The sequence below is a fragment of the Chiloscyllium plagiosum genome, chromosome 7 (genome assembly GCF_004010195.1).
Source record: "Chiloscyllium plagiosum isolate BGI_BamShark_2017 chromosome 7, ASM401019v2, whole genome shotgun sequence".
NCBI lineage: Eukaryota > Metazoa > Chordata > Chondrichthyes > Orectolobiformes > Hemiscylliidae > Chiloscyllium > Chiloscyllium plagiosum.
In genome coordinates this window covers 64,607,074-64,626,182 of record NC_057716.1, presented here as the reverse complement: position 1 = coordinate 64,626,182, position 19,109 = coordinate 64,607,074, and the positions used below count along the sequence as shown (strand labels likewise).

Genomic DNA, 19,109 nt, shown 5'->3' with positions numbered 1-19,109 from the left:
TTTAAATGTCAAGGATAATGGTATTAAATGTGCTATATTTCAGCAATATGTGATCAATTTTGCTAAAATGTTTTCTTCTCGCTGAAATACACACTTTGTATCCATGGAACACGTGAAGTAGGTGCTACGATGCTACATTAATTATCTAGAGTTTTGATTTTGTAGCTTCACATTTGAGTTTCATTTTGCTTCATTGCTCTCTGAAACTTCTTTCCCTTCTTCATTTAGGCACAGCAAATTATGCCAACAGATGCAGAACATTTGCTATTTTTCAAATGTAGCAAAACAAAATCTTCTATCCAATTACTTGTAAATTTCTTTAAATTTCAGCTCTCACTCAATTTTGTGCCCTCCTCATGCGGACAGCTCAAAGCAAAACTATAGTAGAAGATTGTTACAGTATGACATCTCTTGAAGAGTTGTGCCAAGTATTGCTGAAGCTGTAGCCAACTCACCTTTCTGGGATCAGAGAATGAGCTTATCAATATTCTCTCTCTTAAAAACAAAGTGAAGTTTAATATGATATGCATTAAAAAAAAGTAACAGCCATGTATGAATGTAGCTTTTTATTATGCATAAAAATCTGTCATAAAAGCCTGGTTATAATTTACCAATGAAGAGCTAAAATAAGTATATAGAAGCAAAAAAAATGCAACATTTAATTGAACTGTTTTTGCAAGTGTATAATCATGAAACAGCAGAATGAATTGTAGCTTCTTTACATTGTGTAATTTAAATCTGCATATAGCTACTAAGAGAAATTTTGATTTCAATGAAATTAACATAAAGTTGTAACAATTATGAGCAACAGCTCGATCAACAAAATGACCAAAGTTATCATCTGCACTCCAGGTGCTTTACTCAAATTTAAACTGGTCTGTACAGTAAGAGAGATAAATTCATCAAACAACCTTAAAATCAACAGCATGATAGAAAACAAAATTTAGCATATGGCCTGTCTGTTCAAATTGTACTGAAAATGTAATGATGCATCACTCCATGAATCTGTATACTGAAACTGCATGATGAAATATTATGATTGTGTCTACATTTGAAAATATCAAAGACTTAACGTGAGAAATAACCAAAATCAAAATTAATGCATCAGACATGAATATACCATCAAAAACTTAAACCAGTGTTACTTAAACCTTATTTTTTTCTTATTCATCTTCATCATAGCATCTATTTCTCTTGATTTGTTCTTCAACTGTAAGTAGAAGAGACCTGTTTTCTGAATGGCTGGTATTGGATAACGGTTCCATCACTTGTCCTGAGCTAAAAATACCATCAGGCATTGTACTGCTCATCACTGCATTTGGCTCAACCTCAGTATCCAAAAAGTCACAAAATAAAGTATAATCCTTTTGGCTACTAGCACACATAATCTCTGAAGCCTCTGTTTGACTGAGGCCAAGAAAGCTATCTTCTCCAGAACTTTGATCCACAGGTGAGAAATGATAATCATCATCATTTTGCTCACTGTTTGTTCCATTAAGAATTTCATCCAGAGATTTTCCCTCTTTCTTTTCAAGTTGCTTTAATGGGTTCAAATAGCTCTCTGCAAGTGCTTCATTGGTTAAATCAACAGTATCAGCATCTTGCTTAGACCCAGTTACCAATCGTTTACCAACAGAAAAGTGTGACAATGTTGTATCAATTTGACCGACTTGATCTGTGGAGATGTTCGCATTGAATTCTTCTGTTGAAATTTTGTCACACGGATATGTGAATTGATTAACCACGACCTGATCTGGAAGAAAATTGATTGTTGAAGATTCTTCAACTGGGCCATCAAATTGCAGAAAATCTATTTGTTGCACTCCCCTATTATTGTTGTTATTGGAATTTATGTCTTCAAGATAATTTTCACTTTCTTTACCAACGAAGGCCAAGGATTTTACTGTCTCTTCAGGCTCAACCAGATTTCCTTCAAAGTTTTCTGAATCCTTTGCTGTAACTTCATTATGTGCATCACTCATTCCATTTACACATACATCATTTGTATTGTTTCCATCATTCAGTTCCACCTCCACATTCTCTTTACTCTCTATTTCAAACTGTGCTTCAATATCTGCCTTCTCAACATTTTCAGTCTCAGTATGTTCATTATATAACGTGCTTTCTGTTTTTTCCACAGTTTTGATGTGTGGTTGCAATGTGTTGACTAATGATTCTTTAGGTTCCTCACACTCATTTACTTCAGAGTTCAATGCTTGCTGACTGGAACCTTCTGGAGGCCATTTTGGCTTTGTCACTTTCACCTCCTCTTCTACACTGAAAGTTTTCTTATTTTCTTCAATAGAAGGTGGCCAGTTGATATTTAACTTATTTCTGTCTGTTGTCTTCTTGATCTGACCAGGCAAAGTTTTCAATTGTTCCCCTGTATTCTTGCTCTGTCTCTCCACATCACTTGAATCATCCAGCTGATAAGCCTCGCTGCTAATGGTTTTTCTTTCCCTCATTTTAGTGCAATCTGCCATTGCCTTATTTGCTGGAGAATTCGTATTAACACAGAAGTTCATTTGGCTGTTATTTAGCTGGCCTCCTTTGCATGGTGTGTGTCCAAAACCTTCATCGTAGTTGCCTTTGGATTTGAAAAGCTGCTTAAAATGAGGTTTGCAGTACATTTGTCCATGGAGCGATGCATAATTTCCAAGACTTGTGAAAGTAAAAAGAACACAATTTAAGATTATCATTCTGAAGATATTTATTTCACTGCCACAGAGACCATCAATAAATAATCTTGGGCCTGATCTTCCTGTCCTAACCCCTCTCAGGCAGGCTTTAGAGAGGGCAATGGAACATATTTCTAAAATGTCCACACCACTCTGGTCAATATCAATTTTAAATCATGCAGGATAAGGATGGAACGGTTTGGGGCATTGAAGGTCTAGATCACAAATGCAGCAGCAAATATTGTTGCTGGCTCTGTCATGGAGATGGACATATTCTCACCCCTGAAATTTTCATGGATCCAGGCTGTCTTTTGAAGTCAGAATTTTAAACCTGCGAGTTACTGTGGACCACAGCAGAAAAGTTTGATGTGTCATTTCAAAAGATGTTGCTAAATTAGCATACCATATATTATTATAATACGTGAAGTGACATATTTTAATACAATGATTGATGATAGGGCTTTTTAAAAACATGTCAGTGCCCATGAAATTGAACAGGATTCTAAAAGTGTAGAAATCTTCAGATACATGAGAATGCATTATTTCCCAGTTAAATGCAGTTTACCTGCATTGAACAATAGTGAAATTTGGATTTCAGCCATGGTAATTGCTTTGAGAAAGTGAGGACTGCAGATACTGGAAAGCCAGAGTCAAAAAGGTTATTGCTAGTCAGGCAGCATTCAAGGAGCAGGAGAGCCGACGTTTCAAGCATAAGCCAAAAATCAGCAGGCACTGTCAGCCATGAGATGGGATTGTGACATTGGAAGTTGGTCCAATTCCTGATTACTACCTCCAAGCTAAAAATTCAGCTTTTTATATCAAATAGTTGACCTCGTCTGCTTGTCTGTAATTTTGCTATTACAACATGATACACATTACATATTCAAAAATGATAGAATTGTTCAATTACCACAGATTTCATTTAAGCAGATAAACTAGATTAAGTGTATTAAGCATGGCATTTATGTATGAAGCAGAAGTGAAAGCACTTCAATTAATATGGCTTTTCTTGTCTTCTTGTCCACTTAAAGAGAATGGTCAAATATTAATGTTCAATTTATAAACAAATACCATAAGAATATTTATAGAATCATGAAAATTACATTTAACATATTACAAACCAAATAATATAACTGCATAAAATAATTTTTTTAAGAACTTGGCTAGAGATGAGAATTATCACCTACCTTAATTTATTGTTGCAGTGGTGGCAGCGGAAACAGGACTTATGAAAGATTTGCTTGTCGGCTGCCAGACTTTCCATGGGATATACTATCTTTCGACAAACTGTGCAGGTCTCCCTGGTAAGACCTTGTATTTTCTAAAACAACAAGTACATGTTACAGCAGCTCTCACTTCTTTTCTTTCTAATTCTGCATTTTTTCCGCTCAGGTAGATTACATCATATGTCCAATAATAAAATGTTGTTCTATTCATACAAAAGTATATTTATCCGTTCTAGTAAGCATCCACCAAATGAACTGTAAAATTTAGGTTGTATTCCTTTAACTAATTTACCTTAAATACAAAGTGTTATTTTACAAATTGAATGTTCCGATTTTATTAAAAGGATTCCAAATTTTATTATCAAACATATGATGATTCAAAATGGATTTTCTACTATATTTTACAAGCAAGAATTATTTGTTAACAATGTCTATGAAATAATCCTTCCTGTTAACATGGAGTATTCAAATTATAATAAGAATTCATAATTATAATGTTAGTTAAATAGAATTGTACTCAGGTTGATGACATAGTGATATCGAATTGCAAATAACGTGTTTCTGTTCTTATAAAAGTCACTTTATTATTCTGTGTCCCTATGAGTTACTAAGTAGAGTGAAAATGTGTGTAGTGCATTTAACACAGATTTTGATCAGCAAAGATCCCACATCCGTCAACCATTAATACTTCTGCAAATCTCTTAAACTTGAAAGGACGGCATAAAGTGGCATTTTCAAGTTGAAAGTCTGAGTCTAATGGGCATAAGGGTCAATGCTGGGTCCTCAGCTATTTTCACTCTACGTATATAAATTTGAGAGAACTGAAAAGAGTAAGAGTAATATATCTAAGGTTGCTAACAATACAAAGTTAGATGGAAAGTAAGATCTGCAAGCTGATACAGAGAGATTGCAAAGGCATTTAGACAGGCCAAGTGAGTAGGCAACAAAATCACAGAATAGAACGTGGATGAGTGTGAGTTTACTCATTTTGGTTCTAAGAACAGGAAAGCAGAGTGCCCTTTGAAATTTGTTCATGTTAATTTTCAAAAGGAACAAGGAACATAAAAGTAGCATGCAGCTGCAGTAAATAATTATGAAGACAACTGCCATTTATTGTAAAGGTTTATTTTTGTTCATTCATAGCAATATGGTGCTAAGGCAGGATAATATGTGGCTTAGCAGAAACTTGCAATTGGTGCCCTTGTCCTTTGAGGTGATAGTGATTACATTTTGGAAGGTGCTGTCAAAGGAGTTTTGGTGAATTACTGCTGTGCATTTTGTAGATGGTCTACACTTAGGCCAGTATGTATTCATGGTGGAATGTGAAAACTGTTGGGGTGCCAGTTGCTTTGCCCTGGATGGTGTTGAACCTTTTGTCTGGTTTTGGAGTTGCACCAATCAGGCAAGGGGAGAGTATTCCATCACATTCATGAGTTGTAGCTCGCAGATGAGTATTAGGGAGGCAGGGGTGTGTTTTACTTGCCTTTGAATTCCTAGCTTTTGACCTTTTCTTGTAGTGACAGCATTTATATAAAGCTGATACAGTTCCATTTCTGATAAAGGGTAACCCCCAGGATACTGGAGAGTGAGGGATTCAGTGATAGTAATACCATTGAAGAGATGGTTAGATTCTCTCTTGTTGGAGAGTGTCCTTGCCTGCCACTTATATGGGGCAAATCTTACTTGCATCTGGACACTGACTGCTTCAGCAACTGAGGAGTCCTGAGCAAAGCTGAACATTGTGGAATTATCAGTGAACCTACTGACTTCTGACTGTATCATGGAGGGTAGTCCAGAAAAAAGAAACAGTAAAAAATTGTAATAATTGGAAATGAACATACAGAACTCCACCTTGAAGTATACAAGACGAAAAGACCAATAAGTGTCATTTACAAGTTTAACTTTTTTTTAAACCTTTGGGAGCTAATTGATGAAGCAAATGAAAATGGTTGGGCCTAGAACACTACTGTGAAAAACTCCTGTCATGAGATGATTTACCTCAAACCATCACATTTGTCCTAGATATTATTCCAACCACTGAAAACGATGATACACCAGTTTTGCTTTGGCTCCTCGATAGTATACTTTGTCAAGTATTGCCTTGATATTAAGGGCAGTAACTCTCACTTCAACTCTGCATTTATCTCTTTTGTTTATGTTTGGACCAAGACTGTAATGAGAGTAAGAACTGAGTGGCCCTGGCCATGGGAGGACATGAATAAAAAAAAAGTGTTACTAGGTAGGACTTTGGTGAGATGACATTTGGAATACTATATGTAGTTTTGGTCTATAAATGTGAGTTTGAGAGAGAGTACAGCAAAGGTGTAATAGGTTCATCCCTGGGATGGAAAGGTTGACCGGTGATGAATGATTGTAAATAATAGGTGTATAAATACTGGAATTTAGAAGAATGAGGGCAATCCTTTTGAAATATATGAGATCCTGAAGCAAATTGATTGGGTAATGGTTCAGAGATTATTCCAGCTGTTTCGGGAATCCAAAACACCACAACACAGTCTTAGGATAAGGAGCCCATAATGTAGAACCAAGGCAATGAGAATTTACCTCAGTCAAAAGATGAATCTCTGAATTCTACACCCCAGGTGCTCCATTGTAGAATACATTTAAGGCTGAAATAGAATTTTGGTGTCTCAGGAACCAATAGAGATATAGAGGTGTAGAGCATGGAAACAGACCCTTCGGTCCAACTTGCACATACCAACCAGATATTCGAAGTTAATCTAGACCCTTTTGCCAGAATTTGGTCTATATCCCTCTTATGTGGGGAATCAGCAGGAGTCGAAGATCAGCCATAATCATAAAAAATGGCAGAGCAGTCTAAACAGATCGTATGATCTATTCCTTCTCCTATTTCTTGTGTTCTTGTGGGCATATATTATGTCTATTAATGCTGTGGTTCTGTTCGCCGAGCTGGAAGTTTAGCGCTTCACAGGAGGCTCCCAAGCACTGAGGATGTCACCTAGACAGGGGACGAAACGTTTGCAACAAAAACTTCCAGCTCGGCGAACAGAACCACAGCAACGAGCACCCGAGCTACAAATCTTCTCACAAACTATGTCTATTAATATTGAAAAAGGCTGACCTCATAAGAATTTCTGGTAGCAGTAACTTTTAATGATATTGACAGATAAAAAGCCATCTTCCTGTCAACCAGATTTCTGATACACCCGGGCATCTGAGCAAATTTGGGAAGGGCAAAACAGAAGCATAACTGTTCAAAAGATTGAACAGTCTCTTGGAAGTGGAAACAAATCAGACATTCCCCTTTCGTGTATCACATGGTCTTCTAGCACTTGACCCAGAAGCAAAGTTAGTCAGCAGTACTCATGTTAAACAGCTCACATCCTGTGATACAAACTAACACTCAATACTTTCTAGTCTTTCATCTAACGATTTATCTAATTTACAAGTCCTTGTTAATTGTAACTGTTGGATCTAGAGATTGCAACAGCTATTTAAACAATATATTTATACAGCAAAAGAATACAGCTTCTGATTGCAGACAGCACAAATCGACTACATCCAGACATTGGAATATTCTCCTCCAATGTTTATAGTTTGCTTTACCTTGACTTGGTAAGTAGGGAGAAAAACATACAGATGAAATTTCTGTGCCTTTTGTTCATTCATAAGAATGTACACTTCTTAAAAATGCTTCCTTATTCTCAAGAACCCATCATGGGGACATAAATGCCAAAATGTAATTAGAATATCATTCTCTTCAATGTCCATCTATTTTTTCAAAGGATCCACAAAGTAAATTGATTAAGAAAGAATGAAAGCAAAATACTCTGGATGCTGTAAATCTGAAACAAACACAGAGAATGCCTGAGAAACTCAAAAGATCTGGCTGTATCTGTAGAGAGAGAAACAGAGCTAATGTTTCTGATATCACTCTTCTTTAAAACACAGTTATCAAGTAATGTTGCATCAGTCCAAAAGAAATATCATATAGTAACAAGAAATACACCAGAATAAGCTCCAACTGAGGGTGCTGGACTGTAAAGTCCAACACAAGGCTATCCTACCATTTACCTTGATCATATGAAACTTGAGGAGACAATAGAGATATTAGATGGTTTATCAACACTTGTGCCTTTGGTCAATGAATAGGCAATACCTTGGACCTAGGAGAAAGTTGACCTAGGAGCCATTCCTGATGAAGGGCTCCAGCCCAAAACATCGTTTCTCCTGCTCCTCGGATGCTGGCTGACCTGCTGTGCTTTTCCAGCAACACATTCTCGACATATCTTGGACCTGTCACTGTCTTACCCATAGGAGGAGTGGCTCAAGCTAAGAAGCCTGTCAGTGGTATGTGTCATTTTGATGACAAGCAAGGAGAACAATCTTCTTTATGAGTCCTGTATGCCTATCAAAGTCCACATCTCAGCCTCTGGACTAAAATCAGATGTTTTAGCCTCCACTGTCCCCACTCCTTCAAACCAAGCTCTGATGCCATTTCCAAAGGCTTACCAGCCGGGCCACTTCAAAATGGCCCCACTCCCATTTATTGTGTTGTTCACCAATGATCTCTGTTGGTGACTGCCTATTGACTCAGCAGTGGTAATTTGATTGGCCAGCAGATCTCTGAAGCAAAGCCTCCAGTTCCTGAGAGGGTGAATAATTCCCACCCCCAGTCTACTAAAGGTCCAGTTGAACTATAAATGACCATGTAGCAGCCAACCCCAGTTGGGCTTGCCACCAACCCGCTAGCTGGTAACATGGCACCTCATAAAAGACAGAGCCCTGTAAAACCGAGCCCTGGAAGACATAACAGATGCTGATCAGCTCAAGCCAAAATAAAAATTCTGTAAACTCCTATCTATCTTTAACAAAATGAGCAAAATAGTTGTAATTATATTTTGTGAATTTATTCTTTCTTAATCTTTCTCAGCAACAAATTCATATCATTCTAGCAATTCATAACCACAACATTTTGTCGAGCAATTGATCATTTTTGTCTTTATTAGTCCTCAAACCTGTTGTCATGTGGATTTTCATGGAGAATAGTTCTTAATTGATATGGAGAAATGTTAGCTGTCCAAATGAAGCTGGTGGGACAGGGATGGAGATAAAGGAGAGAGTTTGTGCCAAAGCATGCCACTGCATTATAGGAAAATAAGAATGCACGGAGAGACAGAGTTCTCCATTCATGAAGGAGGAATGTCCTCTTCTTGAACAGTGTCAGCAGGAACAGGCTACCTCATCATGCACCAGAGGCACCTCCATCTTCAGCATAACTTTCCACTGCTTCCAATTCTTTGCCCTCACTTACCTGTTGTTCCTGTTCCTCTGTCGTTGAACTGTCGCTTCTTGGTCTTCACAGTCTTCAAGGTCTAAGAGGTTCAGGAATGGCCAGTATGAAGCCACTTGAGCCATTTATGTGGCCAATGAATGGTCAAATCCCAGACCCACACATACTTTTCTCACATTGTGAGGACATGCCAGTATGTGGGGACACCACCAAATAAATTCTAATAGTCAAAATAAAAACTTTGAGTGCGCCTCAGCACTGGTCACTACTCATCATCATTTGCTCTTAATTTGATGCCGTTAACCAAATACCACCCTAGGGACCCATCTTAAACTCCCTCCCCTCTAAATTTTGGTGAAAAGTTCAATTAATGACTTGGACGTATGAATCATGATATCCAGAAAGGCGAAAGTATGAAGTAAACCTATACTGTACTTCTACTCATAAAATACGAGAACCTCCTCAACATAGATAAGTCCTTTTACACAGAATCCATGCTGATGGATAACAAGTTTCATTTTCATTTGCTCATCTTTCCATCTGTCCTCATTCTCATCATTCCCATCTCACATAATTTCACTCTTGTTTTTCCTCCACCAATCTATTCACTGCTGAGAAGCACGAGAAATGGGAAGCTTTGAAATCTTTAGGCCGCAATGTAAAAGTCTACATCCTGTTCAGGCTCAGTCCGCTAACCAGAACCAACCTATTCTAGTCATCCATGTCTCTGTATTTTAAAAGGTCTATAGCCAATCACATCTTGTCATTAGAAATTCAGTTAAACCAAACATTGTCAGTTGAATGTACCAGTGGAAATAACACTAGTTATGATGAAAGATTATTAAACTGAAATACTGCCTGCATTTCTTTCTCAACAGATGCTGCCAGTCCTGTCGTTATTTCCAGCAGTTTCAGTAATTCAATAATTTTAGATTTCCATCACAATGAAATTGACTGTATGCTTATTGTGAGAAAAAAGGTGAAAGGAGGAAACCAGCAACAAGAGTTGGCCATTCAGACCATATCTATGCTTCTGTCCCATTAGATCATGACCGATCAATATCTCAGCCTCAATTATTTGCCTTTGCTCCTCAGCCAGTGATACCATTTTATAACAAAAATCTATAAATTCAGACTAGAAAATTTCAAATGGCCCAATATCCATAGCTTTTTGGAGGATAGAGATTTCCATGCTCATTTCCGTAACGTTTTCTGACATCATTCCTAACTGAACTACCTCTAATTATATCACTCTGCCATCTTATTCTGAATTCCCTTAACATGAAAAATAATTTATCAATATTTACTGTAATAAATCTTCTTGTAAAATTTTAAAACTTTATTTGATCACTTCTTCATTTTCTAAATTTAAGACAAAACAAAGTTTTTGCAACTTGATTTCCTAATTTAACTTTTAAATCCCATTTCAGTTTTATGAATCTACCCTGTACTGTTTCCAAGGTTATACCTTTCTTGGAGTACAGTATTCAAAACTGATGACAGTACTGACCATAGATTAAGACTTAGGTAAAAACAATGACTGCAGATGCTGGAAACCAGATTCTGGATTAGTGATGCTGGAAAAGCACAGCAGTTAAAGCAGCATCCAAGGAGCAATTTTCTATCTAAAATTCACAAAATTATACCTCAAAGAGAATTATTTGAGAAATATATTTTTTCCAATCTGATCTTGATTTAGGTATATAATATTTTCACTAAAAGCTATGTCTTGGATTTAAGAAGGAAGAAATATGAATACAGGATTTCAAATTGTACTAAAGATAGAAATTATGTGTACTCTAATGAGCAGAAAAGAATGGTCATAAATACGAAGGAAAACTATTTAACATAATAAAGTTTTATGTAATGCACTGTAGATGCAAGAGTAACACACGGATGTATAGGCTGAACAGGAAATACCAAGGGAAATTGATGAGCAAAGGGATCTGAGTGTAGATATGTAAATTGTTATTTTTCATGTTTTGAAAAATAATGATGAATAAAAGATAATGGAATGCTAGACTTAGCAAGAAGAGGCTTAAAGTACATAATGAAGAAACAATATCACAACAATATAGAACACTGGTGAGATCTCAATTGAAATTGTTCGGTTTGGGTTTGCTATTTTAGAAAGGGTAGACTGATCTTGGAGAAAAGTCAATTGATGATTCATCAGAATGGCACAAAGGAAGAAAGAACTGACTTATGATAAAATATCGGGTAAACATAGGTTATATTTTATGGAAATACGGGGATTAAGAGATGATCTGATTTAAGTGTTTCAAATAGTGATGATAATCAGTGAGTATGCAGGGAATGACTCTTTCAGAGTAAGTGATGAGTGATTGGCTAGATTATGACCTCTCACCTTTTGGGACCTTGCTTCAAACGACAACATCTGTTGTCCACTGCTCACTCCATAGGTCTTTTGTGAAATTAGTGCAGGCAGCCTCAATCTAATTCCTTTAAGACATGAACCTACTGCATATTTAGCAAGGTTTCTTATGGACAGGCCAAGAATGATTAGATTGCAGAATGGGAAGAATATCAAACTGCATAATTCTTCTGAGTTCCGTAGAATTCAGTACACATAACTGATTTAACTGACAGCAAGTTCTGTTCCCCTACCTACCCTGAGTTGCTGGCCCTCATTGGGTTTTGGTGAAGCAACATCTTGATTTTAAAATTCTCATTCTTAATTTCAGATGTCTACCTCTAACCTCAACTCCCACTGACCAAAATGTCCTTCCCGTCCCATCTCCATACTTTCCTCCGACTCTTCAAGCTATCTATATTTTTCTAATTCTATTTTCTTGTGCATCCCCATTTTTAATTGTCCCAGCGTTGGAGGCTGTAGCTTCAGTTGACTAGGACTAAAGCTCTGGATACTCGTGTTATGCCACTTTGCCTCTCAATTGCCCTGAGACCCTACTTAAAACCTTCAGTGGACATGATCCATATGGACTTCAGTAAGGCATTCAACAAGGTTCCTTGTGATAGACTGGTTAGCAAGGTTAGATCACATGGAATACAGGGAGAACTATCCATTTGGATACAGAAGTGGCTCAAAAGTAGAAGACAGAGGGAGATGCTGGAGGGTTGTCTTTCAGACTGGAGGCTTGTGATCAGTGGTGTGACAGAAGGATTGGCGATGGGTCCACTGCTTTTATATAAATGACTTGGATGTGAACATAGAAGGTATAGTTAGTAAGTTTGCAGATGACACCAAAATTGGGGGTGTAGTGGTCAGCAAAAGTTACCTCAGAGTACAACAGGATCTTGATCAGATGGGCCAAAGGGCTGAGGAATGGCAGATGGAGTTTAATTTAGGTAAATGTGAGGTGCTGCCTTTTGGAAAGGCAATTCAGGGCAGGTCTATACACTAATGGTAAGGTTCTGGGGAGTGCTGCTGAAAAAAAAAGGGACTTTGGAGTGGAGACTCACAGTTCCTTGAAAGTAGAGTCGCAGGTAGATAGATTACTGAAGAAGGCATTTGGTATGCTTTCATCTATTGGTCAGAGCATTGAGTATTGGAGTTGGGAGGTCATATTGAGACTGTGCAGGACATTGGTTAGGCCACTTTTGGAATATTATCTGCAACTCTGGTGTCCCTCATATTGGAAGAATGTTGTAAAACTTGAAAGGGTTCAGAAAAGATTTACAAGAATGTTGCCAGGGTTGGAGGATTTGAGCTACAGGGAGAGGCTGAATAGGCTGGGGCTGTTTTCCCTGGAGTGTCAGAGGCTGAGGGGTGACCTTATAGAGGTTTACAAAATCATGAGGGGACAAGGTCTTTTCTCTGGGGTGGGAAAGTCCAGAACTAGAGGGCATAGGTTTAGGGTGAGAGGGGAAAATTTAGAAGGGACATAAGGGGCAACTTTTTAATGCAGAGGGTGGTGCATGTATGGAATGAGCTGTCATAGGAAGTAGTGGAGGATGGTACAATTACAACATTTAAAAGGCATCTGGATGGGTATATGAAAAGGAAGGGTTTAGAGGGATTTGGACCAAGTGCTGGCAAATGGGAGTAGGTTAGGTTAGGATATCTGGTTGGCATGGATGAGTTGGACTGAAGGATCTGTTTTCATGCTGTAAATCTCTATGACTCTATTTCCTTGACCGGGCTATTTGACATCAGACCTAGTGTTGCCTTATGGGAGTTCTTGTCATACTTTATTTTATAATGCTCCTGTGAAACACCTTCAGGTGTTTCAATACATTAAAGGTGCTATATAAATATATTATTGTTCAGTCTGAAGCACAGTTTTGTTGCAGTAGGACATATTGCACTTTGCACATCCATATTTGGTGCAGTGCAGTGGTTAGCACTGCTGTCTCACAGCGCCAGGGACTCGGCTTCGATTCCAGCCTTAGGCAATTATCTGTGTGGAGTTTGCACATTCTCCCTGTGTCTATGTGGGTTTCCTCCAGGTGCTCCTGTTTCCTCCCACAATCCAAACATGTGCAGGTTAAGTGGATTGGCCATGGTAAATTGCCCATAGTGAGTGGGGATGTGCAAGCAAGGTGCATTAGCCATGGGAAATGCAGGGCTACAGGGATAAGGTAAGGGGTGTGGGTCTGGTTGGTATGCTCTTCAGACGGTCAGTGTGGACTCGATGGACCAAATGGCCTATTTCCACAATATATAGGGATATTATTATCTCACTTGAATATCTTAACTTTGACTCTAGTCTTTCCAGGTGAAAACTTTTCCACTCGCCGCATTGAAATCCCACACCTTGATCAGCACAAGAAAACTGTAAAGAACGTTTAGAAAATAATAAATTTCCTAGTCAGAAATCTTGATCAATGAGACATAATGAGAATTTGAACAATGCCAATTTAAAAACACCTATCCAGGAAAACGGCTTCTTTTTGTGAATACGCTTGTTGTGCAACAATGATACAAAATCCAAAGTGTAAAATCATGTTTAAAAGGGACCTTTTCATTTACTAAGGGAAAAAAAAACCAAAGGGATTGGTGAAAAAAGATAGTAACAACAGAAACATACTTGGCGCAATATCCTTGTTCCTATTTTAATTATCTACATTCTTTGTCAAGCTCCATTGCTGCTCCAGAGAGTTAAAGATCTTTTTCCTCACAGTCAAATATTTCCTTGGCTTTCTCCCTCTCTCTCCAGGACTATCTATTTGTGCATTCCTTGAATTTACGATATATATTGACTTTTCGTTCATTACACCCATTGGTCTATGATGAATTCCGCTTTCAACAACTTCATTCCCATTCTCAACAACTCTGCCTTATTGCTCCATTTTGCTTTCAAAAGCCTACCAAATATTCATCTATAATCTTAGGTTCATCTCATCTAATTTGTCTCATTCCTTTCTCATTTCTGATCTGTTACTAGCTACCTGCTCTGAAAGCACACTGTAGTGTTCCCAACTGAGAGCAGTTTACTCATTTGGTCACACAGAACTTGAGTAGTGCTGAAAGAAGAACACATTTTCTTTTAAGTATTTTCATCTGGTACTCATAAGGACAATTCGTAAGAAATACCAAAGTAGTGGGAATAGAACACTTATAACGCACAAGAGAGCAATGATTATTTAGTAGGAATCTAACTGGTAAAGGCATTTTCATGAAGAATGCACTAGTTAATTATGACTGACATTTAACTGCCAAGCTTTGTTTAAATTTTAAATCAGGCATATTAATTCTATTGATTAAGGCACTGCCTGAGAAATAGACCTGAGAATGGTTAACACCAATTTTGTTGATTTGAAACAGGCAATGTATATGTACATGCTTTTTCTCTCTGCAAATAACATTATTAAGATATGTAGCTTTGGATACACACAAGTGTGCCACATAACAAGCCTGACTGATAATCCTAAAGTGGCTGTCTTTATTCTTTATACACTCAGGTTAGCCATATGTTATCAAATCATAGAATTACATCTAATTTCTTTTCGGTTGACACCTTTTCGGTTTGATGCCATTATCCTGTTAGTGACAAACACTACTTGTGTTGCTACTGAAGCAGTTTAAAATTGGGATTGTAGGACATATATTAAAAAGACTAGACATTCTCTTCTACTGTAGAAACATTAGTAATTGAGTTTGCTACTTGAAAATAATTTAGTTAGCCTTATGAGTAAAAATATTTATCCTGTAGCATTATTATCCCAATGTCAGTTCCTTAGAAATCACAATTATGTTTAGTTCAGTATTAGTGTCAATTTTCACATTCATCACAAGAAGACTGTGATGTGTGTAAAACAACAGAGCAAATCAGTGAAGAAAGATTAGTATTCATTTCATTATATTTTTGATCTGTATGATCTTGACTTAATTTAGTTGGTATTTTCATTCAATCCTCATGCTGTTCATGCAGATTACCGGTCAAAACCATATCTTCGTGAAGCACATCTTCTTGCCACCTTGACTCGTTGGTGTCTGAGATCTCATAACCAAGACTCCTGAAGACGCGTTCACTTTCCTGCCATGTTTTTTGAAAATTCTTCAGCAATTCTTCTGGTGTGTTATCAGCTGATATATCTAATATTTGTCCTGAAATTACATCTTCATAGGTTGGTGGTGCATGCCTGGAATCAATACCTGAAAATATTTCAGAGTGCTGAATTCTAGTTCTGGAGTCAATTGCTTCAGTTTCAAATCCGCCTGCATGTGCAAACTGCTTATTATCTGCATCAGGACACAGCATGGATTGTGTTGATGCTTTAACTCCTTCCTTGACTTTCTGAGAAATTTGAGATTTCTGCAAAACCTTTCCATCTCCCTGGGGATGTTCATGTTTTATAGGAATAGTAATTTGACCAGAGCTTTCAACTTGAGGCTTGACAGATTTCATATCAAATGTTAGGATTTCCTCAAATGCAGTTTTCGTCCCAAATAGATTATTTCCACTATCCGTTCCTAATCTTTCAGCTGGTTCCTTTTGAAAATAATTTATTTGTTCTGGTACTTCAAACTTATTAACAAGTTCTGAAAGATCTATTTTTGGCATCTGAACATTCTGCTTGCTAACAATGGATTCAGACTCCTCGGTGTCAGAGCCCAAACGTTCTGGAATGTCAATGGGATCCTTACGCATATACACTTTGTTTTCTTCTGACCTTCTAGCCTCCTCAAACATTTCTGTCATATCCTTAACTGTAATGGATGACACAGGAGATTCATGTTTAGCTAACATGTCTGTTACCGGTGTGTCAATCTTTAACTGTCGTCGAAGAGTTGCTGGTGATGGAATAATTTCTGACCTCTTTTCTGCCACCTGAACATGTGTAGACTGTGCAGACTGTGAAATTCCCTGTGACAGTTTTGCTGTAGTATCTTTAAGTTTGGCAAGCTGATCATAACGTTTGCCTCGTGGTGGAGAGGCTGATGATGTGGAAGATGTACGAATTCTGGATGTCTTCATTTCTGAGCTACGCATTGGGAGTGGAGATGTTGGTGTAGGTTCCTGTTGGACTGGGTATGGTGTACTGTACTGCTTCTGAGAAAGTGGTGGAGAGGCAACAGCTCTAAGAGGTGATTCCGTGCGCCTTGCAGTAGATTCAATAGTGATGTAAGAAGGGGATGGTGATGACATTCTTTTTGCTGGCGATTGGGCTCTCTGCTCTGCAAGTCCAATTTCAGACAACTGTTGTTTTCTACTTTCACATACTTGCTCTTCTGCATTGCTTTTCCCTTGCTTATCTAACTTACAGGAGCCAATGCTTATCTTGGAAATCTTCTGTGATGGTGCACTACCACTAAATGTTTCTTTTTCAGGTTTTAAAGCAGGCATTGAAATCAATGTTTTTTGCATTGATTCATCAAAATATGCAAGCCTTAGTAATGCTTTCTGTTTAATTTGTGTTAGCTCTTTCTTCAGTATTTGTAAATTACTTCCTTTGATAACCTTCATTGGAAATCCTTGGCCATCTGTCAGCCATTTAGGAACCTTTTCCAAAAAGGCTTGTATTGCATTTAAATCGATATTGTCATTCTCTTTTTCAAACTGAATAAGTTGGAACAAAATATTTTGCAATTCCTCACGCTTTTTGTAACTATCACTAATTTCTACATAATGTCCAGCGTCATTTTTATCAATTTCCTTTTTATATATAGCAGTATTTCTACTTTTCCTACTTTCTTTATTTTCCTGTTTTATATCCTCCATGCGAGCAGGGACCAGCCCTTGCTTGCTATTTGCATTTTGTAGATAAGAACTTTGATGTTCTGTTGCCTGAAAAGAGCCCTGGTCAGCTTTCTGTTCAGTCAGATTTTTTGAAATTTGCATTTCTTTCCAATCATGATGTTTTTTCATATGCGCCTGTTTGTCCAAAGGCTTTTGATTAATTCCTACTAAGTCACTTTTCTGCTGGTCTTGTTCCCCTTGAAATTTTGGAAATGCCTCCTTCTGAGCCATAACATGATGCTTCTGCATCTTTTCACTCTTAATTTCTTGAGATAGCTCCCTTTTGTCCTTCTTTTGCTGTACTTGCTGAGTTTCTTTTAAATTTGCTCTATGTGATTGTTGTTTGTAATGCTGTATCACCTTATCTTTCACTTGATCTTGTGCCACATTTGTTGCAAAGGTTTGTGCAATAGTTGTCTCCTCAATTTTCTTATCCTTTTCTTCAGTTGTAGGTTGGTAATGTTCACCCATACGATTATATTGTTGAACAAAAATGTGATGCTGCTCTTGTTTAGCCATATCCACATAGTTATTTTTTTTTACATGAAACTGTTTAATGACAGTTTTCTCTTGACTTTTATTTGCTTCTGGTTTCAAAATTTGGTTTTGTTCCTTTTTGTAGGATAGTGCATTTTTTTTCTGTTCTTGAATTACTTGACTCTCTTTAGGTGGCTGAACAGTTTCAACCTTAAGTTTTGATGAAGTTGCTGAATGAGGTTTCAGGTGACTAGATTGTTCTTGTGTCTTTTTGTGTATCCCATTGTCTTGTTTAATTGTTTCCAATCCAATATCTTTCACAGAATCTTTAAATGCATTAAATATCTCTTCTTTATGACTGATTGCATTGTTAGAATATTTTAAGATATTGTGCAGTTGCTCTGAAGCTGCTACCACTGCTGACTGGGCTGGGGAATGAGAAGACAGTGTGTTTGCAGTGATCAGATCTTTTGCAGTCATGGTCTCTGATGTTTTTGGATAAATCGGGTATTTATCAACAGTAGTCATATTTTCTTTTTCCATTGCCTGGCTAGTTGGGGATGTCAGACGATCAACAACTGACATGATATTTGGTAAAACTGGAGACTTCACTGTGAGGCTATTTTCAGATTCTACTTTAGTTGGGCTTTTCAGTGCTCCTGTAGTGAGCCTACCCATGTTAATGGGCCAAGCCATTTTGGCTGCTTTACTCTTTTCCATTTCTTCCCTCTCTTTCCTATATTTTTCTTCTGCAATCATTAAAGGAGTTTTAAATTTCCTGGTATAGGGCTTGGGTTGTGGCTTTGTAGTGTCTGTTTTGATTGAAGGCTCTAGTGGCAAAAACACTTTGTTAAGAGGAGGAGCCAGTGCTTGTTTTTTCTGTGTTGGGTTTTGAGCAGGTTGTATTACTGATTGATGCAGTGGTGATTGTATAATTTGTGGACACGTTGAATGCTCATGTGGTTCGTGTTGTTTCTCTTGTGCGGGTTGATATTTCTGCTGTTGAATATCTTGTTTTGATAATAAAGCATCCTCAGTCATGGTTATATTTGGTTTTGAAACAAGATTTTTCTTAGGCTGCTCTTTTGCTTTGCTGTATTCAGTGTTTGGCATTTTCAGTGAAGGCTGCAATTTTGGTGCCTTATTAAAAGGTTTCCTTTGTTGGGAAGGTGACTGATGAAGGTATGGTGGTATTAAATTTAAATCAGACTGTGAGGGATATGGAGAAGGATGTCCTGCAGTGATCATTTCCTGGACCTTAGGTGTAATAGGACTTATAGGAGGAGGG

General features: G+C 37.5%; 1 protein-coding gene across 1 annotated transcript in view; it reads right to left on the bottom strand.

Annotated features, from left to right (window-relative positions):
* Positions 1-2,527: 2,527 nt before the first annotated feature.
* xirp2b (xin actin binding repeat containing 2b) overlaps positions 2,528-19,109 on the bottom strand; it is a 105,623-nt gene continuing 89,041 nt past the window's right edge. Inside the window, exons 9-11 of the mRNA XM_043694502.1 lie at positions 15,541-19,108; positions 3,866-3,999; positions 2,528-2,661 (exon numbers count right to left, since the gene is read on the bottom strand). Of these exons, the coding sequence (XP_043550437.1) occupies positions 3,905-3,999; positions 15,541-19,108 (3,663 nt within the window). The 3' untranslated portion in view covers positions 2,528-2,661; positions 3,866-3,904. The remainder of the gene's footprint in view (positions 2,662-3,865; positions 4,000-15,540; position 19,109) is intronic.